Genomic DNA, 27,965 nt, shown 5'->3' with positions numbered 1-27,965 from the left:
CCAAATCAAATGGAGCAAAGAGTGTATGCAAGATGAAATCCTGCAGTTTGCTAGAACTGGGTTGGAACTGAAGGACAAGATTATTAAGCAAACAGAGGGAGAAAGATAAACACTGGACAAATTTCACTGAACTGTGATGTGTAGAGAAACAAAACAAAGGAACAAACAGTATTACATAATGATAAACTTTTCAGCTTTGGTTACAAAACTGAGATTACCAAGCAAGCGGGAGGGAGAATGGTGAGGAAAAGATTAGAAGTGCCTTAAAGACAGTAGTGGAGAATCTTGGGCACTTTGGTGGTGGGTTGCATTACCATTGTATATCAAAACCATAAACATTAACATCATAACTATGTTTCCTAAACTATCATGCTAGATAAAAATATTACTTATTTAATGCATGTGCAACTAAAGAAGTACATTCATTTAAAACAGCATGGTACTGGAACAAAGGCAGAACTGTAGACCAATGGAACAGAGTTGAATATACTGACATCTCCTCCCAAGCATATGATCATTTAATCTTCAATAAGGGAGCAAGAAAAGTGCAGAGGAGCAGGGAAAGCCTCTTTAATAAATTGTGCTGGCAAAACTGGACGGCTACATGCAAAAAAGTGGGCTCAGATCTCTACCTAACGCCATACACAAAAGTAAGATCAAAATGGATTAATGACCTCAACATCAGACCGGAATCCATAAAGTTCATTGAAGACAAAGTTGGCAAAACCCCACATAATATTGAAGCTAATGGTATCTTCAAAGATGTCACGCCACTGGCCAAGCAAGTGAAAATAGAGAGATAAATGGGACTATCTTAAACTAAGAAGTTTCTGCAACTCAAAAGAAACAGTGACCAAAATACAAAGGCAGTCTACAGAATGGGAAAGGATATTCGCCAAATATACATCCAACAAGGGGTTGATATCAAGGATATACAAGGTACTGGTTGAACTCCACAAGAAGAAAACACCCAACCCCATCAAAAAATGGGGTGAAGAAATGAACAGAAACTTTCGCAAAGAAGAAATCCGAATGGCTAAAAGGCACATGAGAAAATGCTCTACATCACTAATCATCAGAAAGATTCAGATCAAAACAACAATGAGATATCATCTCACACCACAGAGACTGGCCCACATCCAAAAGAACAAAAGCAACCAGTGCTGGCGCGGATGTGGCGAGAAAGGGACCCTCCTTCACTACTGGTGGAAATGTCGACTGGTTCAGCACTCCTGGAAAACAGTATGGACAATCCTCAAAAAATTAGAATTTGATTTTCTATTTGACCCAGCAATACGATTTGTGGGAATATATCCCAGAGAGGCAAAAAAGTATAGTCGAAGTGACATCTGCAATTGTCTGTTTATTGCAGCACTCTTTACAATAGCCAGAATTTGGAAAAAACCTGAGTGCCCGAGAACAGATGACTGGTTAAAAAAAACTTTGGTACATTTACACAATGGAGTACTATGTGGCTGTTAGAAAAGATAAAGTCATGAAATTTACATACAAGTGGTACTTCATGGAAAGTATCATGTTAAGCGAAATGAGTCAGAAAGAGAGGGACAGACATAGAAAGATTGCATTCATCTGGGGAATATAAAGTAACAAAATGGGAGACTAACACCTAGGAGTAGCTGAGATTAGTACCAGGAATTTTGCTCCATGACTTGGAGGCCAGCTATATGTGCTAGGGGAAAAGGAAGCTCAGATAGAGAAGGGAGCACCGAAAAAGGGTGTTGGGAGGATTCTCCTAGGATGGGAGAAGCATGCTAAAAGTAGACTATAGACCAAACATGATTGCCACTCAATGCCTCTCTTGCAAACCATGGAACCCAAAAGGAGAGAGAGAGAACAAAAGGGAATGCCCTACCACAGAGGCAGGGTGGGATGGGGGGGGATGGGTGGTGGGAGGGATGCTGGGACCCATGGTGGTGGAGGATGGGCGCTGGTGGAGGGATGGGTACTTGATCATTGTATAACTGAAACCCAAGCACAAAAATTTGTAAGTCTATAACTGTACCTCATGGTGTTTCACTAATAAAAAAAATTAAAAAATAAATAAATAAAATAAAATTATCTGACAATGGATGTTACCATCCTTAAACTCTGATATTCTGACTGTGTTGACCCCAATTTAGTCATTGTTAAAGAAGATAATGTCAGTAAGGAAAAGCAGCTGTACTAATGAATAAAATATACCTTTCGGAGGGTGGTCTGGACCATTTAGCGCCCCTTGTATGGCTGCCTGAGCAGCGGAGTTCTGGGCCTTCAGCATTTCAATAGTTTCTCTTAGTTCTATAAGTTCAGATTCCTGTGGAGCAAACACAGTTTAGCAGCTTTAATATATCTAAAGAGAAAAAGAAAATGTCCTTGTTCATAATTCATTTGCAAGCGAGTGTCCTTTTTGTGGGACTAACCTCCTGGGTGATTTGGCTGTGTGGCTGACCTTGTCAAGTTGGATCAGACAACTTCTTGCATAGCTAAGTGAAAAAATATCCTTGCACATAAATTTTCTTATTTATTTTCTAATAAATGTGATTTAACTAGCTTATTTCTTTCAAACAGTGGCACCCAGAGATGACTGGAACAAATAAAAAATATCACAATGCTCATTTTAAATACAGAACAATAACATTACATAGATAAATACGTATGTACAAATTGATCAATAAATAGCATTCATATCACATTTACAGAATTTATGTCAAGTGAAGGACTTCAGATTTTATTTATATTTTATACTTGAGTTGATTTTTTTATATTCAAGCATAAAATCTTGCACTCCCTAAATCTCTTATATTAAATATAATTTTATTAAAACCCTGCTGGCATTAAAAAGTTAATCTTAGATTTGGAATTTTTCAATATTTAAAAATTTCTAGTGTGGAGACCCAATTTCACCAAGCCAAAGCAATATAAAAATGTTTAAAAGATAAGTGATGTGTGTAAATGGATTCTTAAATAATAGATGATGTTCAAAAATGAGGTAGTTAACAAATAAAACAATTTTATAAAACATCTATTGAATATCGATCAGTTAAAGATACATCTCCATTAAATAATTACATAAATTTTAACAATGTATGTGGGGGAGACAAGGTATGGAAAACCAAAATAGAAAGAAAAGAAATTTGTGACATTTAATGGCAATATTTGTATTTGAGGCCCAAAATCAAAGCATCTACTTCTTGACAGTTATGGCAAACAGAAAAATTAGAGTCTTATCAGTGTTTTCAATAGAGAATTCCTTAGTGGTGTATTTCCTCAGTAATGTCAGTCTTCATTGTCTCTGGACTTTTTTGACAGCAAGCCAAAGAATTGGATTTAGTTCCTCCATTCAAAGGATAGTTTAATATTTTTCAATCCCTCTCCTAATATATGGAAAACAATTCACTGAGAGCTGTCTTTGTTGGAAACAATCTCATACATGGGAATGTCCAGACACTATTCCACCCTTAGATCATTAAACAAACAAACAAAAAAAAATTATGCTACATAAAATGATAACTAAGGGTTAGGTTTAAATAAATTCCTGACACCACAATATCTATTATCACTGGATACCTGACATTATTAATAATGGGAATATTAAAAATATTCTAAATGTTAATAGCTAGTAAAAAATCAAAGAATCTCATCATAAAAAAAGTCAATAGCTATCTCCTGAATTAATAGATGTGCCTTCAAATTCTTGGCTTTAATTTTATTTGTCTCATTATCCAAAAGGAAAAGATTGTGTTTCAGAAAATATTTCAATGTCATGACAAAAATTGCTGATACATTTTGTCATGATTTCTCAGTCTAGGTTCTATCTACTTTCTGTCTCTTGTCCAGATAGAAGTTTACCAAAATTTAATGTACTTTCTATTTTGAAGAAAACTTGGGCCATAAATTGGACATACCAATAGAGTGTATGACTCACCTATGTGAGTTTGATTCTCGCAGCACACACATGCACACATGTGAATCAAACACACACACACACACACACACACACACACACACACACACAGAATCTCTCAAGAGATATAATACTGACTAGAATTCATTCTGTTTTTCAAAAAATGTAGTCCCAAAATGATGACTTATTGTGCATACTTAGGTCACTGGTCACTGTCCTCCCATTGTTCATTGATTTTCTCGAGCGGGCCCAGTAACGTCTCCATCATGAGACTTGTTGTTACTGTGTTTGGCATATCAAATACGCCACGGGTAGCTTGCCAGGCTTTGCCGTGCGGGCGAGGTACTCTCGGTAGCTTGCCAGGCTCTCCGAGAGGGGCAGAGGAATCGAACTGGGGTCAGCCATGTTGGCTGCGTACAAGGCAAACACCCTACCCGCTGTGCAAATGCCCTACCCACTGTGCTATCGCTCCAGCAATATTTGTGCATACTTAATGTGTAACAAAATGGAAATACAAATTGTATAACATATCTGCCGAGATATATTAAATTTTAATTTAAAAAGATATTTTATCTTTGAATTTGTAATCATTAGTGCTTATACTGTATATTAAAATTCTAGGAGCTGGGGATGTAGCTCAGAGGAAGACAGTCTCTCTCTTACGTGGAATGCATAAGACTCAACCACTGGCATATAAGCACACAAAGATATTCTGTTACAATATTTTATTTAAGTTTAAGTAGGAAAATGTAAATGGGATATCCTGCAAATGCTTGAAAATTTTTTTATTTTATGAGTTAATAGACATACCAGCATCAAAACTAGCATTACAAAGTGATTTCTGTATGCATTTAAAAATATGAGAAGTGAAATGTTCAATATTTTAAAAATATTACTTTTGTTTAATCTAAAAATATTAATCAATTTCGGGAAAGAAAGATGGCGGCCGCACGGGAGCCTTGTGGACAGCAGGTTTGAGCCGGGGGTGGGAGCGGCAGGGACCTCATGGGAAGGGGGGCGTAATGGGCCGTCCTTCACGCCCGACCGAGGTCGCCAGCTGCCCCCCACGAGCGGTTCTCCGGCACAGCCATGACTACAGAGAACAGAAACCAATCTCTTAACTATCTAACTTTTTAATAGAAATTCTTCCAGGGTTAATAAGTAAAATAGCAGAAACCCAAAACTGCGTGGCCGCAATAGCGGCCGCGCGACATCATTTTATTCTTAAACCAAGTTGTAGAAAGCAAATCATTTCACAACGCTGTTTCAGCATATCTGATTGGGGGGGGGGGGGGTCGTAAACTCTAAATAATAATTGTGCATCTTCTATCGAAACAATGTATCTAGTTGAAGTAGATAGAGTATTAACTAGAACTCATCTGCCTCACAGGAATTGGGAGGGGTCGGAGGTGGGGTTCTATTGGGGTTCGTGGTCAAAAATAAGTATTGGTAAAGGGAAATGTGTTTGATATTTACATGACTGAGACCTAAACCCGAAAGCTCTGTAACTTTTCCCACAGTGATTCAATAAAGAAATAAATTATAAAAAAAATAAATAAATAAATAAATAAAAATATTAATCAATTTCTAAAATTAAATATCTTCAATATTATAGCAGATGTTAGCAGGTTAGCTGTTGGTGACTGTGGCACAATAACCTCAATAGAAGACAATAAATAAGTGCATTAAACAATTTCAGAAAATGACCTTCATGAAAATCAAAATTATCAACATTCCCATTAGTTACTCTTTAGGAGAGCTTTGCAAATGTAAGCAAGAACCTACACAATATTTCATTGTCTTTACTTAAGAAAACTGTTAAATCTGATTTGATATAATCCTTCATAAAAATCAAACCTAAGCTAGTTATCACTCCATAAATGTAAAAATCCTTTCTTTCCTTTGATTTCAGTGAATTATATGCACTTTCATGTTGCTACTCATATCAGAACCATTTTTTTCTCTAAGGCTTGTCATATGGTTTTTCTTTTTGCTTTACTTTTTTCACCCTTAGAGAATGGAGTAAATGTTTCCAAACAAGTGGGATATCCTACTTTTCCTCTCAGAAAATAAAAATTAATGCATTCTCTGTTTTGAGAATATTTAATAAATTCAATTTAATTTGTTGTGAAATACATTATTATCTCACCTGGCTTAAAATCTCATAAAAGTTGGGTATTTTGATCAAAAGTTCTGGCTAATGCAGGTATTTTTTTCCCATTCAAAGAAAGATTTAAAATTCAACTATACTGCTAGCTTTTTTTTTTTAACAAAGAAGTATGTGATCATCTAGGGTGTCATTATAAAACTTTACTGATGTTATTTATCAGAAACACAGCATCAATATTCAGTACGGCTAATCAGTGTTATGGATAACCTTGGGTAGATGAGGTTAAAGCATGATACTTCTTTCATTTTTCCAGTAGTAATATATAAATGAATAGAAAGCTTCTTAAAATAAGAACTTTGCTGAGATACAGAAAATCTTTATTAATTTATAATATACAAAACAGTACTAACTATAGACACCATACGGTATATTATATTCTCCAGGACTTATATTTGAGCATGGAGAAGAGAAGACCATAAAAGTTCTCATTACAAGAAAATATTCTGCAAGTGCATGAAATGGATGCTAAGTAAGCTTATTATGGTAATTGTATTACAATACATACATGGGAAAATTCATTATGCTGTAAACCAAAACTAATACAAAGCTATATGTTACTTATATTTAGTAAAACTATTCACTTCTGCTCTTCATTCCCCTCCTTTAATAAGGTTGGTGATTTACATTATATTTTAAGCAGTACTTTTTTTTTAAAGTTGTCTATAATAAATAAAAATGGTACTGTTGTCTCTAAGTACAAGTATCCTTCTTGGGCTGTAAAGAGGAGGGATAAGACTGGAAACATACTTCAAGTATGAAATTATTTTATAACCGAAATATTTTCATGTAGTCCTTTTTATTTTGAAACCTAACAGATATAGAAGTTTTGGGAATCTCTATTAAGCCTCCAGAAAAATCAAACAAACTTGGAAATATCATAGTTATGAGATGGAAATTAAAATTCCATTCCTAAGTATCTGCATTTATTTTTCTATACTTGTCATTGAATATAGAGAAAACTGGTAATGGGCTACATCTACAAAGAAAACTGGGGATAAGCTGATAAAATTGTATTTTGTTGATATTTCTCCCTTTTTTCAAATTGTTGTATTTTATTCCACTATTTATGGGGGTGGTATTTGGGGAAGAAATACTCAGGGCTTACTGCTGACTATGAGCTCAATGATCACTCCCAGTGGTGCTCAGGATACCATAGGGGGTACCAGGGATTTAACTGTAGTTGAAGGTGTGAAAAGCGAGTGTTCTCTGGCCCTCTATTATTATATTTTATTATATTTTCCCTCTTCGGGGATCCCAGACTGTGGGGCTGTCAGAATTACACATTGGCCCATTCAGTTAGTGCATTTTAAGTCACTGCATTCTCTTTCAGATCCCTAAAAGCTCAATTTTAATATCTTAAACAACTCTAAAATTTTATTTACCTACAATAAATATTTCAAGATAATGATACTAAAAGCCTGAAAGTCTGACCTTATTAGATTCTTATTTTCCATGAGTTCTTAAATTAAAAAAATGTTGGATATGAAGTCAGTATTGCTTTTAATTATTTTTGTTGTTTCTCTGAGGCTAAACTAGTTATGAGATCAGACTTGAAATATCTCAAAATAAACTGTTAAATATCATGGCACAATATTAACCTTGTTTGATTTTCTTTGTGATATAATTTTCTATTTGGTTTATTGCCAAATATCTCCTGGACATGAATTAGCCTTTTTAAAGAATCTCACATTTTTTTTCACCATTCTCAGTAAGAAACTTTACCATATAAAAAAAAAAGTGTCTTAAAAACTTCCACTAACCTGCTTTAGGATCTGCACACTGACAATCATTCATCTCATACTACCTAGCTGAAGTTTCTCTGATTTTCTTTCATACCCTTAACCTTTTTATTTGTGTCTTGAAATCTAGTGAATTTTTCTTTTTCTTTTTGTTTTGGTCATACTTGGAGGCATTCAAGGGTGGGGTGGGTAAATCAAACGTGGGGCTTCACAATAAATCATGCTCTCCAGTCCTTTAAGTGATCTCAGTGTGAAATCTACTCTGTTTTTTACTTTTGTTTGTTGGGGGGGGGGGGAGTGGAACACCCAGTTGTGCTCAGAGGTTACTTCTGGCTCTGTGCTCAGTAATTAATCCTGGTGGTACTTGAGAGAAAATATGGGTGGAAAACTGAATCATGGTCGGCAGCATGCAAGATAAATGTCCTACCTGCTATACTATCTCACTAGCCACTTGTGAGGTTTTTATTTTTTTTTTAGCTCTAAAAAACTGGTCAGCATATTACAGACTAAATGAATTAAATTACAGTAGCATAAACTTGAAAATTATGGATTTATTAAATGCTCAGTCTCTTAAAAGGCCGATGAACATATTTTCTGATTCAACTAATAATTTTTAAAAACTTCTCAATGAAATATCTTAATTTCAAACACAAAGAGTTAGGATAAAAACCAATTAAACTAAAAATTTTATGTCTACAATATGAATTTCCAAAGAATTGACTTTGAATAGTCTCATTTTTGTTTTCAGGTTTTTTTAAATCTACTTCCTGTGGTATTAAAGGGACCATGTGGTATCCGGTTTTGAACTCAGGACTCCTGTATACAAAATCTAGACTCCAGAACCTCAAGCCTTTTCTTTGGCCTGAAAAGTCTCATTTCAAAGGTTTAAGTTACTATGCATCTATTAACCTTAAACTTCAGTTTTAAGCAAGTAAGAATAAGCAGACTTGGCAAAAGAGTAAGCCTAAAATCAAAATCTGTATATATTTTGTATGAGCTCCATACAAAACCATACTACTCTACTGCTCTCTGACCTTATAAAAAGGCAACCTAACATGTCTGAATGTTAGGACTGCTTCTGGCATGACATTTAAAGAGATCTAATTTGAAAGGCTATAAGTGAATAGAGTTTTAATGAATGGGAAATGATTTCTCAGTAGTTATATAAAATTTTGTTCATTCATTAGTTTTGTACAATATAGATATGTTGAATTTTTGCCATTTGAGTGACTTGTATTGCAGCCTTGGCATTCTGAGAAAAAAAATCACTGTATCTCTGTCATCCTGTTGGTCATCGATTGCCTCGAGCAGGCCCCAGTAATGTCTCCTTGTTCCTAGCCCTGAGATTCTAGAAAGTGCCACTATCGAGGCTCCTTCAGGGTCAGGAGAATGAGCCCCAACATTGTTACTGGTTTTTGGCATACTGAATACACCATGGGGAGTTTGCCAGACTCTGCCATGTGAACAGGATACTTTTGGTAGCCTGCCAGGGTCTCCAGAGTAAGAAGTAGAAAATGAGATGTTTCGCATGGCCACAATTGCCGCTGCGTGCTTCCGGGAGCTGGGTTTTATAGTCTCTGGGTCTTCGCCATTGATGGGATTACATGGCACCAGGAGCAGTTGGTGGGTGTAATGCCTACACACTGGAAGATGGATGGGTCTCCTGCCTCTGCGCCTGGCTGTCCTCACTGGGGCCCGTTGGAGGAGGGTGGGTTGAGTTTCCTTCCCCACCCCAAGCAGAGCCCCGGCAGCTGAAGACCTCCAGTTCCAGCTACAGCCATGCTTGAGCCCACTCTCCACACGTTCAGACGAGCCTCACGCATGAAGGAACCAGCAGAGAAACCCAGGTGTGCGGGACCCGGGGCATAGATTTCCAAGCCTGCTTGGATTGGGACTGGGCCTCCTCCACATAATGGGTAATGCTAAGTTTTTTTTTTTTTAATTAAGTAACATGAAACAACAGCACAATAAAAATGATACAATCAAGAAGGTTTTTAAGACACCATCCTACTGAACAATTACATGACTGTCATTAGCACAGCGGTAGGGCGTTTGCCTTGCACACAGCCAACATGGCCAACCCGAGTTCGATTCCTCTGCCCCTCTCGGAGAGCCCGGCAAGCTACCGAGAGTATCTCGCCCACACGGCAGAGCCTGGCAAGCTCCCCGTGACGTATTCAATATGCCAGACACAGTAACAACAAAGTCTCCAATGGAGACGTTACTGGGCCCGCTCAAGCAAATCGATGATCAATGGGAGGGCCTTTACTTTTTTTTTTTTACATTCTTGTAGAAAAATTTTAAATAAGTTTTAGCAGTAAATGATGCTTTTGTGTGTGTATCAGGGACAGAGGAGAAGGAGGGGAAAGAGAAAAAAATAAACCTAAATAATAACCAAAGTGCATTTTTCTCAATTCTGACTTGGATGGCACCTAGCTAATACTATTTTTAGATATAGATAAAATAAGCTCTTTCATCACATTCAATAGGTACTTCCGGTCATTACGTCTTAATTCTCTCATAGTGAAAAAGTAGAGAAGTGCAGTTGTGCTGGTAGAGCAGCAAGGCCTGAAATCAAGGGTAAATTTCTAATTGAAGTATTTCACTATCAGGGTCTAAAATGCCTGTTTCCTATCTAGATGATAGAGTCTAAGGTTCAGTCCCTAACACAACATGGTCCCCTGAAGGAGTAGATCCAAGAACTAGATATAATTGCTTTGCTGACAATTTTCTTAAGTTTTCCTCTCTAAATATTATATGGCACATGGACTTTTAGAGTCTGATGGGAATTACATTAAACTGTTAGGAATTCATTTTTAATGGTTCAATTCATCTTTAGTAACCAGGTTTCATGTTAGTTTAGTTTCAGAAACTTTTAAATGACTCTTTGCTTTAAATGAACAGATAACTTAGATTTTGTTCCAGCCTTAATTCCAAATTCTACCCACTGCTACATTCCTACATTCCTGCCTTAACATCTCGTTTAGTTTCTCTTCTTGCTACTCCATGGTCATGGTGTCCCTCTATGAAAGAGCATCCTTCATTTCTCTCTCTCATCCAAGACCCTTTGGGAGATCCTTGGCACCACCTCTACTCTGAAGCCAAGGTGAAGATGTAAATGTCCTCTACAAGAATGCTCAGGACACTGTATTCTTACATTTTAAAGTATACGACAGATTATAGGCTGGAGTGATAGCACAGCAGGTAGGGTGTTTGCCTTGCAAGCAGCCAATACGGCCAACCTGAGTTCGATTCCTCTGTCCCTCTTGGAGAGCCCAGCAAGCTACCGAGAGTATCTCACCTGGACGGCAAATTCTGGCAAGCTCCCCGTGACATATTCCATATGCCAAACACAGTAACAATTGTCACAATGGAGATGTTACTGGGCCCGCTCAAGTAAATCAATGAACAATGGGAGGACAGTGACAGTGACAGTGACAGTGACAAGAGATTATTTTATTTCTGCTATTCAAACATCTTTTCTTACCAGAGTATACACCCAGTGCGCCAATCATATAAATATTGCAAGAGATTCAATGTGATTTGGCATTGGAGACAAGGACAATTTTTTTTTAAGAGTACTACCCAAGGTGGTGATTTTGGTTTCTAAAGCAAACTAAATTTTTGAAATGTTGTCAGGCTATTAACATCATGTGAGGATTGAACATCATACAGTGAAACTAGAAAAGGCCAGAAAAGGGATTTGAATCCTAGTTTTATTTCTTTATTATATATCACAAACATGTAGCTATTTGTAATACTCTTTGTAATATTCTTTGTAATAACTTCGTAATATCCTTCACTTGTTAGTATTCCATACTGCTTCTCTACTGCCTCATTTCAGCCTCATTTTTCCCCCAGTGGTGCCAATCTTTCACTTCAATTTCTATGTGCTTTAGTTATATTTTTTTTATACTGACACTAAAATAGAAACTCTTTTGTATTAAAGCTCACTATACACTAGAACATAAACATTATATTGAGAGCTGTTCACCCCCATACACATTGTTTCATTCATTCGCTGCCAAATTCCCAGTAACTAGAAGTCTTTTATACATGCTAGAAATTTAATGTAACTTTGCTGAATGATTAAATGGACAAATGAGCCTTGGAACTCCAGGAAGAGAGTTTTAAAACCTCTGCTCTACATTCTCTAAGCTTTTCTCCCTCAAGATTGTTGATTCACTAGAGAGCAATACACCCTTTTATCTCAGCTCCCTGAAGAAATGACTTTACTGAAATATGATTAAATGTTATGCCCTCGGCTTTTACAGAAAAGTCTATTTGAACAGCGATTTCATCTTTTGTTATTCCATGACCTCAATTTAAGAAACTTTGCAATAAAATTGTCCTTGAATCCAGTGCAAAAAAGTTTGTCTCTTCCATCTAAATTATGCTCTTCTGATCAGAAATGGAGAACTAAACACGCCAAGCAATCTCCCTTTGTGCTTTAGTTTCCTTGACATTCAATTCCCTTTAGTGCTCTATGGTAGTAATTACACAGGTTCAGGCATCTTGTTATGTACAAGCCTCGGCTGGCTTTCACAAGATTTTTGCACTGAATTGTGCTGTATCATATTGCAATTAATTTTATAAAATTCATTCATAGAACCACTTTGGAAATTTGCAAGTTATAAATCTCACATTAACATAATAAACCTGGCTATAAACACTCACTGGCTAGTTGGTAAAAACACTGTACAGTATGCAATTAGAAGAGTTATCATTTTGTTTTCAGTTAAAAAAATCACCTGGGTAACATTAGACATCGGAATATTTTCTAAGAAAATCTAATGACATTGATTATGTTATTTTAAAGCTAATGTGGACACAATTATATAATTCCCTTGTTATTGAGATGTATTTTAAATATTTATAAATTCATTGACTTTATAAATTGAGAAAATCTATTTTTAACTATAATTATAAAAAAATTAAAGAACATACAGAAAAATATTAGCTATTTTTTAATGATAAAGGTATTTCAACTAAAATTCTACCATGATTTTATGTAACATTTCATATGGCTACTGATTAATTTTGTTAGCTTACAATTTTTAATGAACTACTAAATGGTAACATTGATTAACTATTTACTGCATGTGCCATTATTATTATATCCTCTCACTTGCTATTCAAAACAAACAATTCTACAAGGTAGCTGTAATCCGCACTTTTAAAATGATGACGTTGAGTTTCAGAAATGGAACATTCCACATGTCCTAATGAAATTTTTCTTTCAAGCCTACAGGGCCACAGTGTTTATATTCTTTCCCCCTAGGTTACCTTAAAAAGCTTTGTAATCTTACTTGCTGAGTTCTTATGTTACACAATAAATTGGTAAACTATACATCCCCAGAAGATTAAAATAAAATTTATGTGTTCAAAAGGAGTTAGTTATCTTCCTTTACAACATAGGCTTGACAGGGAAGTATAGTGTTCTCTCCATGGGCAGGGAAAATGTGTGAAATAGGAGAAAAGAAGATAAGAGTAAATAGAATACAGCTTGCAAATTACACTGGGAAATCACATCAAAGTTTGGCTTTCTCATTTTAATTTAATTTAGCTGCTCACTGTTCTTAAGTGTAAAAACTGTTTTTAAAAAAGTAGGGGGGGAGGGGGAAGAGGAAACAGTACAAGGTCATGGTGCATGACAAGCACAAACTGTTTTGGGTTCAATTCCGGGCATCACATGGTCCCTTAAACATCATTGAGTGCAGACCTGTATTATAGGCACCCAGGGCGATCAGGATGGCTTAGAAATCCCCAGAACTACAGAGCTGAGCAGCCTTACCTCATATTGAGCCACCAGCCTGGTTGGCCGAGAATCACTCCTGCCACTCAAAAATGGAATGGAGAGGTAGCTTAAAGGACTGGGTTGCATGTTCTGCATGCAGAAGTCCTGGGCTCACTCTCAGGGTTACCTAAGCACCACCAAGAAGACGTGCAAGTACCAAGCCATGAGTATCCCTGAGCACTCAAAATCTCCTCAAAAAGGGGGAGGCCCGAGGTCTTTTCAGAAAGATTACCAAAATTTTGAAATTGATGTTTTCTCTTAAAGTTAATGACATATTCTATACAACTAAAGACAAGTTTGATGCATGTCTCTGAATAGGAAACTTATTCTGAAAATATTCCAAACTTAGTAGGTTATGGATCTTTTCGAAGACTAGAAAAAATCAGTGGACACCCACTTATATTATGCATATAAGTAATTTTTAGAGATACTTTTACCCACTGTTATATACTCCATTTAGTTTTCAATATACAGCAAAAGATTCAGGTTTGGTTCATCAAACTAAATACCAGAGAGATAAATACTGGTCATCATAAGGGAAGTGTCTGGATTCTCTGTAAGCATCATGGACCTTTTGATACAGCTGCCTTTGTTAACCAGATTCTCTGTTATTTTCATTTGTCTTTGCCTTATTTCATTTCAAAAGCTCCTTCAGGTTTAAAGTGCTTGACTAAAATTAACTTTACTAAAGACTATGTCTCCAGATGTCAAGAAGCATGTTGCATAAACATTATGCAAGATTGCCTCTTGTCCCATAGTGCTGTAGTCCAAAGCCCCTGTATGTGTAGAACCTGAGATTCTGATCGAGAATCTCTTCACTGACAGTCCAGCCTTCAGTCAAGATTTATAACTAGGTTTATACCATGCATTTGTGAAAATTCTCCGAGTGTAGCTGACATTAATAACACAACAAATAGTTCCTAAAATATTCTAGCTTTTCTATACAACTGTTGCTCTTTTCAAACATTTGGCATTCTTTTAATAGTTCTAGTCAAACTAAAAATATTTTAAGAGTAAAATACTAGCTGTCTTGAAAGAACTTAGGTCAATTTTCCAATACAGATCAATTTAAATCATAAGCCTTTAAGATCTGTAAAGAAGAAGTAATAGTATCTCATTGTTATGATTTAGTATAAAATAGATACTCTAGTATTATTTCTTCAACAAGCCACATCTCAGGTATGTTTTAATGCCCAGTTCAACTTCCTGTCTTATATTAAGTCCCAGTGGCAATTTCTGAACATACCTTCTGTTCTGCTGTCATAGTTAGACTCTGCAGCCGGCCCGTCATATTCCCTAAGCTCTTTTCAAAAGCTGCTACGAGATGAGCCTGCGAACGAAACAGAAAGAACACATTTTAAATGTCAGAACCTTACGCAGATGGATAAAAACCTTTCATTTTACAAAATGCTTAATTTCAGGTATCCTAACTCTTTAAATACCAGGCCATTAGGGTTGTTCTTAATGGTAACATTCCTTTAACCCAAATCGTCTTTATCACTTCTAACCTTCAGCCTAAAATCAGGGCTTCAAGTCTCTTGACATTTAATGAGAGTTCATCTTCTGAAAGGCTATGGTATTTTGCAAATAATAACACCTTCTGACTCGCACATCATGGAGGCACTTGTCACCCAAAAACGCTGAATAAAGTTCTGAGATGTCAAGTTTTTAGACTTAAAGCCCAAGAGAAAGATACTGCAATAGTCAACGGACAAATGTTCCTCATTTTTATACCTACATGATGACCTTTGAAGATATTGTTAGGTCTTCTATTGTAATGATCCTCTCTTTCAAGTGTTAGGAGGTGCTGACAGCTATAACATTACCTTTACTCTTTTTCTACTTACAAAGAATTGAATGGAAAAGCGTTGTCTTTATTTTCCAAACTCTATAATAAAAGGTCTTCTATTTTTACTTTAGTCCTCCTGGAAGTCACCTTCCGGAGGTGTACATGTAGGCCAAGAATAAAATACTAGACTTCTTGAAAGAAATTAGGTCAATTTTGGTAGTTGGTAGACAAACTATAAATAATACTTTTTTTTCTTTTTATATTATTTAGGTATATTTTAATTGTAACAGTAATGTTTGTGAGTTTGTATCTTTAAATCTCAGGGAATTACACATATTACATAACAGTCACAATTATTGTAATTATGATGTATGTGACAATCTTTGCCACTCCCATCACTGGCCCCTCTTAATCCTGCTACTATAACATTTCTAGTAATGATTTTTAATTTTTTTTTACCTTTGCCATTTAATGTCACATATCTAAATACCAAAACAGGCCACTCTTTTGTGGCACATCATTCCACAGTATGAACCACAGAGTATTAAGTAAGAAAAGACACTCCAATCTTTATGTAACATGGATTGATGTACAGATATAGGTTCTTCAATTTTTTTTATTGTGCTATAAAACAGATAAACAGAGGGATTACTCTAAAATCTACATTAATAATAAACTATGTGTGGGAGAAAAATTGTCATTCTCTAACAAGAATTTTTTTAAAATTGAGGGAAGTGAGGGAATTTAATGAAAATACATCTCCTTGTAATTCTAGTAGAACTGAAAGACCAAGGAACCTATTATCAAATGGATCACAGTAGTCCTAAGAATGAAGGTAATCGAAATTTATTCCATTATTGGTAACAGCTAGAAGGTACAAGTCCGGTCCATCAGCATCCTGATACAAAAGGTATCTTTGTTCCTAGTTTTGAATTTTTTCGGTGCTGCCTTTCTTTTTTGACACTTCAATACGGAGAAAGATCACTGCAGAGAAAATCAGTTCTTCAATATATTACTGTATACTTTTCATTCTCTCTTCTATCCCTCCCTCTCTCCCGCATTTTCACACACAAACCTAAACATAACCCGAGAACCAAGACACCCTAAACTTTGTCAGCAGATTTAATTGGATGAATTATATACTTAAAAAGGAATGAAGAGTTTGGAGTGACAGTACAATGAGTAGGTGCTTGCCTTGCACATGGCCAACCCTGATACAATACCGGGCAGCATAGGCTATGGTGTGATAGGCTATGTCAGTTTTTTGTTTCAAAAAGTATTTTATTATAGTTTAGGTAACATGATTACAATAGTGTTAATGTCCATGCTACTGATGTACAAAGTTACTGCACTTCACCACCAATGCCAAATACCTTCCACCAATGTCCTTATGTTACTTTGTGTCCACTTCTTTATTTCCTCTCACCAAATACCATACTGCTTGGTAATCTGAGCTGTGTAATTCAAGGCCAAGGGTTTGTCATTATTCAATACTACTCCTTTGTTTTTTCTAACTATATAGCACAGATGATTCAGCATTTTTACTCATTCTGACTTATTTCATTAACATGATACTCTCTAGTTCCATCACTGCTACAGTAAACTGCATTATTCATGTTTTCTTTTATAGAATTCTGCATAGTATTCTACTATGTATACTGCATAGTATTCTATTCTGTATATACAAATCTTATCCATTCATCTGCTACAAAATAGACATACAAAAATATAGTGATTTCAATATGCAAATAATAGACTGGAGAAAAAAATAAAGAAGAGATCCTCATTTTGCACAGTGTACAGAAACTTTATATAGTAGGATCAACTTTTTAAAAACATGTGAAAGGCTGTGTAAACACGAAGATCTATAAGCCACTATGGAAGAAATAAAAGAAAACATAAGGAAATAGAAAAATTTTTCATATTCATGGATTTGCTGAATTAAAATGGTCAAAATAAATGCCATAAAAATGTGAACAAATGACATGCAAAATATTTCATGTTCATGGATTGGAAGAATTAACATTGTTGAAATGACCATCCTGCCAAAGCACTATATAGATTCAATGTTCTACTTTGTCTTGCACATAATTTATTTTTAATTGTAAAAAATTTATGCATGCATAAATGTGAACAGAATGAAATGCAAAACACACTGGTTGATCACATAACAGACATGTATGACTCAGTCAAGCCACAAACAGGACATTTGAGTCCACCCAGTACAAAGGTAATGAGTACTATGATAATATGTCCAGGATTACTTGCTTCTATTTCCAGTTTTACCACCTAACTTTGCATCCCCAAACAATATACCTATTTTTGTCAGTTTTTTTTAATATTCCAACAGAATCATATGGGGTGATATTTTTCTGGACAGTGTATTTTTAAATTTTCAATCGTGGTGAGTAGTAGGAGATGGATTTCACTATAAAATATTGTTCTATGTGATTTACAAGGGGCTAGAGCAATAGCACAGTGGGTAGGGCATTTGCCTTGAATGCGGTCAAATCGGCCAACCTGGGTTCAATTCCTCCACCCCTCTCAGAGAGTCCGGCAAGCTACTGCGAGTATCTCACCCACACAGCAAAGCCTGGAAAGCTACTCGTGGCGTATTCAATAAGCCAAACACAGTAACAAGAAGTCTCACAATGGAGATGTTACTGGGCCCGCTCATGCAAATCAATGAAGAATGGGAGTACAGTGCTACAGTGATTTACAATATGATTTGCCCAAGTTGGTCACTGCTACTGATTCCAGTTTAGAACATTAAAAATAATCTCAAGATGGTAATATAAGGATTTTCAAGTCTTAAGACTAAACTTGTTTGGTTTCTTTTAAAAATAGCAAAGATTATTGTAATTATTATAAATATTATAATTAGTAAAGATTATTGTGTTTGCTAATATATAATAAGAGAAATGTAAGTTTCCATTAAATATTGCATTTAAGTGCTCTAAAAGAATTATAAGTTTTAACCACTGAACTGGGTCCCAGAATATACACATCTGAATAAAATTACTTCACCTAAATATTTTATATATATTTTGTGAGTTCAAATGGAGTTAGGATATGACAAAGGGAATTTCTGGTCAAAATGTTGGCAATGCAGTGGCAAGCACCAGCACAGACGGACAGCTGCTCTCAGTGCTCTAAACAGCTGATGGGATCATAAAATTTCTGAGTGAGTTTGGGTGACCCTTGGATATTCTGTCTCAGAGGAAGTGCCATAAAATGAAATCAACCAGTCACTCACTGCAGAGCACCAGCCTGGGGTGAGGTTTGTGAGGACAGCAGTGGCACAGCTGCCAGTCTGCAAAACTACTGCAGCTCTTGGCACTATGGGAAGCAGCAGAGTTTTACCATGTCTGAATAGGGCTCTTCAGGTCCAACTTGGCACCACTACAGAGTGCAGGTCCCGGAGCTGGGGAGGTTCCCCAGATCCTGACCATGCGGCCCTGGCTATTCGCTGCTGGCGGGGTAGATTGGCACTATTTCTTCCCCATACCAGCATGCACCATCTGCAGCATATTACGGAAGAAAAGTTCGCTAAGTGCCAACTGTCTAAAGACCCAGAACGGAGGTGTGTGCTCTGGGTCAGTCTCTGATGGTGGCTACGACCGACCCAGAGCACCAGAGCTGCAAATGGTAGCAGCCCTGGGTCCAGATCTGTCCCTGCCTGGGCTGCTGTTGTCATGTCCACTGGGACCCAGGGGCCATAACACCACCAGCAAGTCAACTTTGACCAGTAGGGTGAGTGCATCAGGAGCCTGATGGTGCCTTCAGGTGTCCTGATACCCACAAACAACCACTATGCCTCTGGCCAGACCCCAACAACTCAGGACAAAATTTCCTAAGAAATAAAACCACCAAAAGTTAGGCATGTGGGAACCTAACAAAAAACCTCCAGTTCAGCCATACAAGTTCATTAATTGGCCTTGCTTCAGGGACCCATAAATAAATCTAGAAACAGAAATCAAAAGCCAGAGTTAAATGAGGACCCACACAAGGCTGAAGAGGAGGGGGTATACTGGAAGGGGTGTGGGTTAGACCATTGCCAGTACAAACAGATATCCCCACAGTTGCTCGCTTCCACAATCGAAAATCACCATGATGGAATTCACCACCTAGGGATAGACCTCACCAAGACACTAACCTGCTAAAAGTTCAGGTATACAGGTTTTGAGACTGAAATCTTCAAGCTTTGTCAGTCAGGATAGGGTAACTCCCTCCACCTCCCTGTACTTGCAGAAGCCCTGGCAATCACATCCATATCCCAAAGCTGCCACCTGGTTAAATAAAGCTACTCCAGCTGTACCTTTCTGATAAAAATACTGAAAACTAATGCTCTTATTATCTATTTCACAACTATCTAAGAATTTATATTTTAAAGACAATAACTTTTAAACCCCATGACAATAATCTCACTCAATGTCAATGGTCTAAATGCACAAATCAAGAGACAGAGAGTGGCAAAATGGATCTAGAAACTGAAACCAACATTCTGCTCTCTACAAGAAACTCATCTGGACAGTCAGAGCAAACACAGACTCAAAGGTATAGAATGGAAAACAATCCTGCAAGCAAACAGTTCCCTCAAAAAAGCTGTGGAGGCCATACTAGAATCCAATAACATAGATTTCAGGTTGAAAAAGATTAGAAGGGACAGCGAAGGCCATTTTCTAATTATCAAGGGATATGTACAACAGGAAGAATTCACACTCTTAAATATATACGCACTTAATGAGGGAATAGCTAAATACTTAAAATAACTGCTAACAGATTTTAAGGAGGGCATTGCTAGCAAAACAATAGTAGCTGGACTTCAACACTGCCTTATCACCTCTGGATAGATCAACAAGAACAAAACTCAGCACGGAAACATTGGCTTTGAAGGAAGAAATAGAAGAGAGAGGGTTAATGGACCGATATAGGGATTTACACCCCCCCCCCAAAGAAAGAATACACATTATTCTACAGTGCACACAGGACATTTTCCAAAATAAACCATGTGCTAGGACACAAAACATACCTCAATATAATCAGGAAGATAGAAGTAGTATCAACAATCTTTTCAGACCATGATGAACTGATGCAAATCACACAGACACAGAGAAACAAATCAAACACAAGGAAATTAAACAAATCAATGTTGAACAACGAGTGGGTTAGGAAGGAAGTCAGGACAAAATCAAAAGATACCTGGAAACAAATGAGAATGAAGACACAAGCTACCAGAACCTATGGGATGCAGCTAAAGCCTTCCTAACAAAGGAAGAAAGGGCCTACATAGAGAACCTGACCTCACAGCTCAAGATCTTAGAAAAAGACCAACAAAAGGAACTCAAATCAGTCCAAAGGAAAGAAATAGTAAAACTTAGAGCAGAAATTAATGACATGGAAACTGAAAAAAAACAATCCGAAAGGTCAATCAAACCAAGACTTGGTTCTTTGAGAAAATAAACAAGATTGACATACCACTAGCAAGACTCACAAAGAAATAGAGAGAGAGAGAGAGAGAGAGAGAGAATAGTAATAAACTGAATCAGAAGTGAAAAAGGGGACATTGCAACAGAAACCAATGAAATTCAAAAGATCATCAGAGATTACTTTGAGATATGGTATGCCACGAAGCAAGAGAAGCTAGAAGAAATGGATAAATTCCTAGATTCCTATATTCTCCCAAGATTGAACCAAGAAGACTTGGGATACTTGAGTAGACCCATTCATATCAAGGAAATAGAAACTGTAATCAAAAGACTTCCCAAAAACAAAAGCCCAGGCCCAGATGGATTCACTAATGAATTCTTCCAAATATTTAAAGAAGACCTGTTGTCAGCTCTCCTCAAGCTTTTCCAGGAAATTGAAAAAAACAGGAACACTCCCAAACATTTTCTCTGAGGCACATATCTCCCTAATACCAAAATCAAACAAAGAAACCACCAACAAAGAAAATTATAGGCCAATATCCCTGATGAACACAGATGCAAAGTTCCTCAACAAAATATTAGCAAATAGAATTCAACAACTCATCAAAAAGATCATACATGACAACCAATGGGATTCATCCCAGGGATGCAAGGATGGTTTAATGTTCGAAAATCAATCAACATAATCCATCATATCAACAAAAGTAAAGATAAAAACCATATGATCATATCAATAGACACAGAGAAAGCTTTTGACAAGATTCAGCACCCATTTATGATGAAAACTCTCACCAAAATGAGTTTTGAAGGAATTTTCCTCAAGATAGTCAAAGCCTCCTCGGACAAACCCATGGCAAGCATTATCCACAATGGGGAAAAACTAAGGGCCTTTCCTCTAAAATCACAGACAAGACAAGGATGCCCACTACCACAACTTCTGTTCAATATAGTACTGAAAGTACTTAGAATAGCAATTAGGCAAGTAAAAGACATTAAAGGCATCCTGATAGAAAAGGAAGAAATCAAGCTCTCACTATTCACAGATGATATGATACTATATCTTGAGAATCTAAATCCTCTACCAAGAAACTCCTAGAAACAATAGACCTATACAGTAAAGTCGCAGGCTATAAAAATTAATGCCCAAAAATCCATGGTCTTCCTATTCGCAAATAATGAGACAGGGGAAAGTGACATGAAAAAAACAATCCTGTTCACAATTGTGCCCCAGAAAATCAAATACCTCGGAATCAGCCTGTCTAAAGAGGTAAAGGACCTCTACAATGAAAACTACAAAATGCTACTCCATGAAATAAAAGAGGACACGAGGAAGTGGAAACATATGCCCTACTCATGGATAGTTAGAATTAACATTGTCAAATTGGCAATACTCCCTAAAGCATTATACAGATTCAATGTGATCCCTATAGGATACCTATGAAATTCTTCAAAGAAGTAGATCAAGCACTCCTGAAATTCATATGGAACAACAAAGCCTACGAATAGCTAAAGAAATTCTTGGGAAAAAGACATGGGAAGGCATTACCCTCCCCAACCTCAAACTCTACTTACTACAAAGTGGTTGTAAGTTAAAACAGCATGGTACTGGAACAACGGCAGGTCCATAGACCAAGGGATCAGGGTGAAATATCCGTACACACAACCCCAAATGTATAAACATCTAATCATTGATAAGTGATCAAGGAATATGATCTGGAGCAAGGAAAGGCTCTTCAACAAATGGAGCTGGCATAACTGGACAACCACATGCAAAAAAAAATAGACTTAGACCTTGACCTAACACCATGCACGAAAGTCAGATCAAAATGGATTAAAGATCTCAACACCAGGTCAAAATCCATAAGGTACATTGAAGACAAGGTTGGCAAAATCCTCTGGGATATTGAGGCTAAAGGTATCTTCCAAGACGACACTACAGTGACCAACCAAGTGGAAAAAGAGGTAAACAGAGACAGTGACCCGAATACAAAGACAATCTACAGAATGGTAAAGGATATTCACCCAATACCTATCTGATAAGGTGTGGATATCAAGGATATACAAAGCACTGGTTGAATTCCACAAGAAGAAAACATCCAACCCCATCAAAAAATAGGGTGATGAACAGAAACTTTCTCAAAGAAGAAATCCAAATGGCTAAAAGGCACATGAGAAAATGCTCTACATCACTAATCTTCAGGGAGATGCAGACTGAAACAACAATGAGATATCATCTCACACCACAGAGCCTGGCCCACATCCAAAAAACAAAGGCAACTGGTGTTGGCGCAGATGTGGCGAGAAAGGGACTCTCCTTCACTGCTGGTGGGAATGCTGACTGGTTCAGCCCTTTTGGAAAACAGTATAGACAATTATCAAAAAATTAGAAATTGAGCTCCCATTTGACCCAGCAATACCACTCCTGGGAATATATCCCAGAGAAGCAAAAAAAGTAGTCAGAATGACATCTGCACTTCTATGTTCATTGCTGCACTGTTCACAATAGCCAAAATTTGGAAAAAACCCAAGTGCCTGAGAACAGATGACTAGTTAAGGACACTTCGGTACATCTACACAATGGAGTACTATGCAGCTGTTAGAAAAGACCAAGTCATTAAATTTACATACAAGTGGTACTACATGGAAAGTATTATGCTAAGTGAAATGAGTCAGAAAGATTGCATTTATCTGGGGAATCTAAAGTAACAAAAGAGGAGACTAACATCCAAGAATAGTAAAGATAAGTACCAGGAGGTTCACTCCATGGCTTGAAGGCCAGCCGCACATGCTGGAGGAAAAGGCATCTCAGATAGAGAAGGGAACACCAAGTAAAGGGTGTTGGGAGGATCCTTCCAGGATGGGAGATGCATGCTGAAAGTAGACTATAGATCAAACATGATTGCCACTCAGTACCTCTTTTGCAAACCACAGCACCCAAAAGGAGAGAGAGAACAAAAGGGAATATCCTGCCACAGAGGCAGGATGGGATGGGGGGAGGGGGTTGGGAGGAATACTGGGATCATTGGTGGTGGAGAATGTGCACTGGTGGAGGGATGGGAACTCGATCACTGTATAACTGAAACTCAAGCACAAAAACTTGTAAGTTTACAACTGTACCTCATGGCGTTTCACTAATAAAAATTAAAAAAAAAGACAATAACTTTTAAAAAGTCAATGCATTTCACCTGACTTGGCTGCACAAAGGTATTAAGGGAAAGGTCAGAGGGTCCTATTCGACTTATAGAACCTTACATTTGTAGTTGGCTTCTTTTGAAACTTCCATTTTCTTCCTATTTTTAGCTGCATTTCAGTTCAAAGATATGCAGGAGACAGTGCTTGCCAACATTCCCTTTCTCTAGTCTAAGAGCCTTTGTAGAATCAGCATTACAAAGAATCTTTCCAGGACTTTTGGCAACTACCAGAGCACCTTCAAGAGTGAGCTGGAAGGCTTTTTGCCTGGTCTAAGAATAAAGGTCAAGTTCCACTAGTGAAAGGCTATGTGAGCAGACAGGATTCCTTTCTCACTTACACCTGTCCTTTAAGACAAATATAAGGAGTGAGCATTTTACTAAAGAAGCAAATAATCTCAAAACTTAAAAATTAAAACATGCACTGTGCTATGTAGTCCATATATAGTCATGCTAGCTCCAAAGTAGAGATATGTTACTAAGAATACCCAAAATGAGGGAAAAAAATTAAGTCTCCAGAGAATCATTTGTATATTGAGTAAAAAGAGAATGGCTACATTTATTACATACATTGAATTATATATAGTTTCACATATTAATTATAAACATTTTCCTTTTTTGTAATTTAAAATTATTAATGAGATACTGAGTGATATTTTCTATAAAACTAAATTCTCATAATTTGCTTTTGTAAATCAAAACTCCTTCATTTCCCTATAACAAAGTTTATTTTGGTATGTCCTTAAACAAAGCAAAATGAACAAACTAATAAAGACATAACTCTATCCCCCAAATAGGCACTATATAAGAATTAATCTTTGACTTACATAGCATGTTATATATAAAAATTTACCCAGTCTAAAAATTAATTTCTACATGTATACTAAATAAAGTGCATGCATTATATAGATGAAGAGGTACTAATCCACTGGAAATGCGATGAAACATTAAATGATATTTATTTAGATTTTGACTAATTTTATAAATTTTTATTGCAGTATTATAGCTTATAATAGTATAGAAGGTTTTCTGGGGGGTTGTGGGGGGCACCTCCAGCAGTGCTCACAGCTTACTCCCGTTTCTGCACTTAGGAGTCACTCCTGGCAGAATTTGAAAGCCATATGGGACAGCAGGGATTGAACCCAGGTCAGCTTTATGTAAGGCAAGTGTCTACCCATTATACTTTATCTCTGGCCCCTAAAGTTCTTTTATACTTGCAGAGGTACTATACCTCTGAATAAAATATAAACGGTACTTGGAATTGAGGAAAATTATGTTATTGACAAAATTTTTGATGATTCAATAAGGTATGCAGAAGATTATTCTTAAAAATAAAAAGGGATAAAAATTTATGACTTCATTATTATTTGAACTATTAAAATGTTTGAATAGGATTGATCTTAAAATCATTTCATAATATATTTTATGCTCTTTCACTGACATAAGTTATCATATTCTGCAACAGTTAGTCTTAACCTACTTTCAGTAAACTGTTGAAGAGTTGAAGATAATGCCTATCTTCATGTCTGAATGATTTTACTCTAAGCTTTATGAAAAAGATTCATCATTTGTGTATAGTGTCATGAAATTTAAGGTGCTTAGTGCCGCACTCTCTGTAATTGTCACTACCCCAACCCTATCATCAAGAAAACCCCTATTCTCTTTCTTCTCACCCTCCACCTTTTTCTCCGGTGACCACCATAGTTTTTGCTGATGTGGGATTTAATTTTGTTGGTTTTTGCCAGTTCCTTTGCTTTAGTTGTGCATATTCTCCCATGAGTAAAAATGTCTTCTGGTGATTGTTTTTAATTAATTTATTTATTTTAATTAGCATAACCACCAGGAGATCCATCTGTTTTGTCCCAAAAGACTCAATTCCATTGTTTACATATTCCACAGCTTATTTATCTAGTCATCTGTTGATGGACAGTTAGGTTGATTCCATGTTTTGGCTACTGTGAGAAATATGTATTGACTTTATCTCTCTTTTATACATTGTCAATAATAAATTTAACTGAGGATAATATCATTAGCAATCTAGATACCACTTAAAAAGGAATATGAAATAGGTTGAAATTCTAAGATATTAAAAACAGATATCTCTCTTTTATTACAATAGGCTTCTTGAAAATATTTATGAGTTTATAGAATTTTCATAAATGGTAAAGGTTATTACTAATATCCCCTCATCCAGTTTTTCCCTGAGGTTCAACTGAAATAATCAAATAATTATTATAAGGAATTCAATATTGCTACTCATACATATATTCACTTGTATAATAACCAACTAAATCAAGATGCATAAGTATTCCATAAAGCTCTCTTCATTTGCTACTACATTATTCGTCGATTGCCTCGAGCAGGCCCCAGTAACGTCTCCTTCGTCCTAGCCCTGAAATTTTTAAAAAAATATTCAAGGCTCTTTTAGAGTTAGGAGAATGAGACCCATCATTGTTACTGGTATTTGGCATATTGGGTACGCCACGGGGAGTTTGCCAGACTCTGCCATGTGGGCAGGTTACATTTGGTAGCCTGCCAGTTTGTCGAAAAACTACATTATAGTTACTACATTATAGTTACATCTAAATTTCAGAGAGAGAAGTGGCCACCAAATGGTTCTCTAGTGATATACTATTTTTATTTCCAGAATGTTAAATCAATGAAATTATACAATATGTTGTTATTTTAAATTGATCTTTTTTCACTCAGCAAAGTGCAATTGCATGCCATCCAATTTTTGTTTATCAAAAATTTATTTCTGAGTCCATGGTATGAATATCTTATCCTCTTTGTGTTACAAAGAGGGGTTTCTGAGGTCTGGAGATATAATACAGCAGGCAGAATGTTTGCTTTGCATTCAGCAACCTTAGATTCCATCCCCAGTACCACATATGGTTTCCACAGTACTATTAAAAGTGATCCTTGAACACAAAGCCAGAAATAAGTCCTGAGCACAGCTGGTAATGCCACTCTTCCTCTAAAAATCAAAATGTTTCTGCAGGACAGAGAAATGGTACAGAGAGAAGGGAGTTTATCTTGTATACAGCAGAACCTAGTTCCATCTCCGGAACTACATATGGTTTCTCAAACCCAGTCAAAAGTGATAATTGAGTACAGAGCCAGTAATAAACCCTAACCACAGTGTGGGGTGCACCCACCACCAGTGAAACAAATCAAACCAATACAAAATGCATTCTTATACTACTGAAAAATAAAGCTTCCATGTACAGGTTTTGTCTGGATCCAATTGACTTTAGAAGACTTTTATTTGGGAAATAAAGGTAAAAAAAGACTAAAATTAAAATATATATTTGCCTCCCTTTGGATGCAAAAAGTTCTGTTCAACTCTAACATAGACCTACTGAGTAGAAGCTAGAATATTTTCTCCAGGAGTAGCACTTAATAAATAAAATGAATTATTTGGCATGGTAACTTGTTTATGACTTTAAAAAAATTTTTTTTGTATAGGGACACATGCAGCAGTGCTCGCGGATCACTACTGATAGTGCTGGGGTACCAAGGATTAAAACCAGGGGTCAGTTATGTGCAAGTCAAGCACCTTAACCCCTATGCTATCTCCCAAGGATTAAAACCAGGGGTCAGTTATATGCAAGTCAAGCACCTTAACCTCTATGCTATCTCCTCAGTCTCTAATTTATTCATTCCATTTTCATTACTGTTACCTAGGAAGACATTATAAACATATTTTCCCAAATCACCCCCTTTCTCCATGATAGATGAATATCAAAATTATTCTGGATGCTTACTTATATATTATACATATATATATATATATATATATATATATATATATATATATCTGTGCTTTATGCATACAAGAATGGGCTTTTAAAAACAATACAAAATTTTCACGTTTTGGTGGTCATTATCAACCTGACGCTGAAAATACATGCTCCAAAGTTGCAAATGCATGCCCTCGGCAGTGTGT

The 27,965-nt window shown here is 36.4% G+C and overlaps 1 protein-coding gene across 2 annotated transcripts in view; it reads right to left on the bottom strand.

Moving 5' to 3' along the window:
* NAV3 (neuron navigator 3) overlaps window positions 1-27,965 on the bottom strand; it is a 648,555-nt gene that overhangs the window by 43,604 nt on the left and 576,986 nt on the right. For both annotated transcript variants that reach the window (XM_056114248.1, XM_056114239.1), the window contains 2 exons: window positions 14,857-14,940; window positions 2,203-2,314 (listed from right to left, as the gene is read on the bottom strand). In XM_056114248.1, the coding sequence (XP_055970223.1) occupies window positions 2,203-2,314; window positions 14,857-14,940 (196 nt within the window). The remainder of the gene's footprint in view (window positions 1-2,202; window positions 2,315-14,856; window positions 14,941-27,965) is intronic.

This window comes from Sorex fumeus, unplaced genomic scaffold (genome assembly GCF_029834395.1).
Source record: "Sorex fumeus unplaced genomic scaffold, SorFum_2.1 ptg000003l, whole genome shotgun sequence".
NCBI lineage: Eukaryota > Metazoa > Chordata > Mammalia > Eulipotyphla > Soricidae > Sorex > Sorex fumeus.
This window is presented reverse-complemented; position numbering and strand designations above follow the sequence as displayed.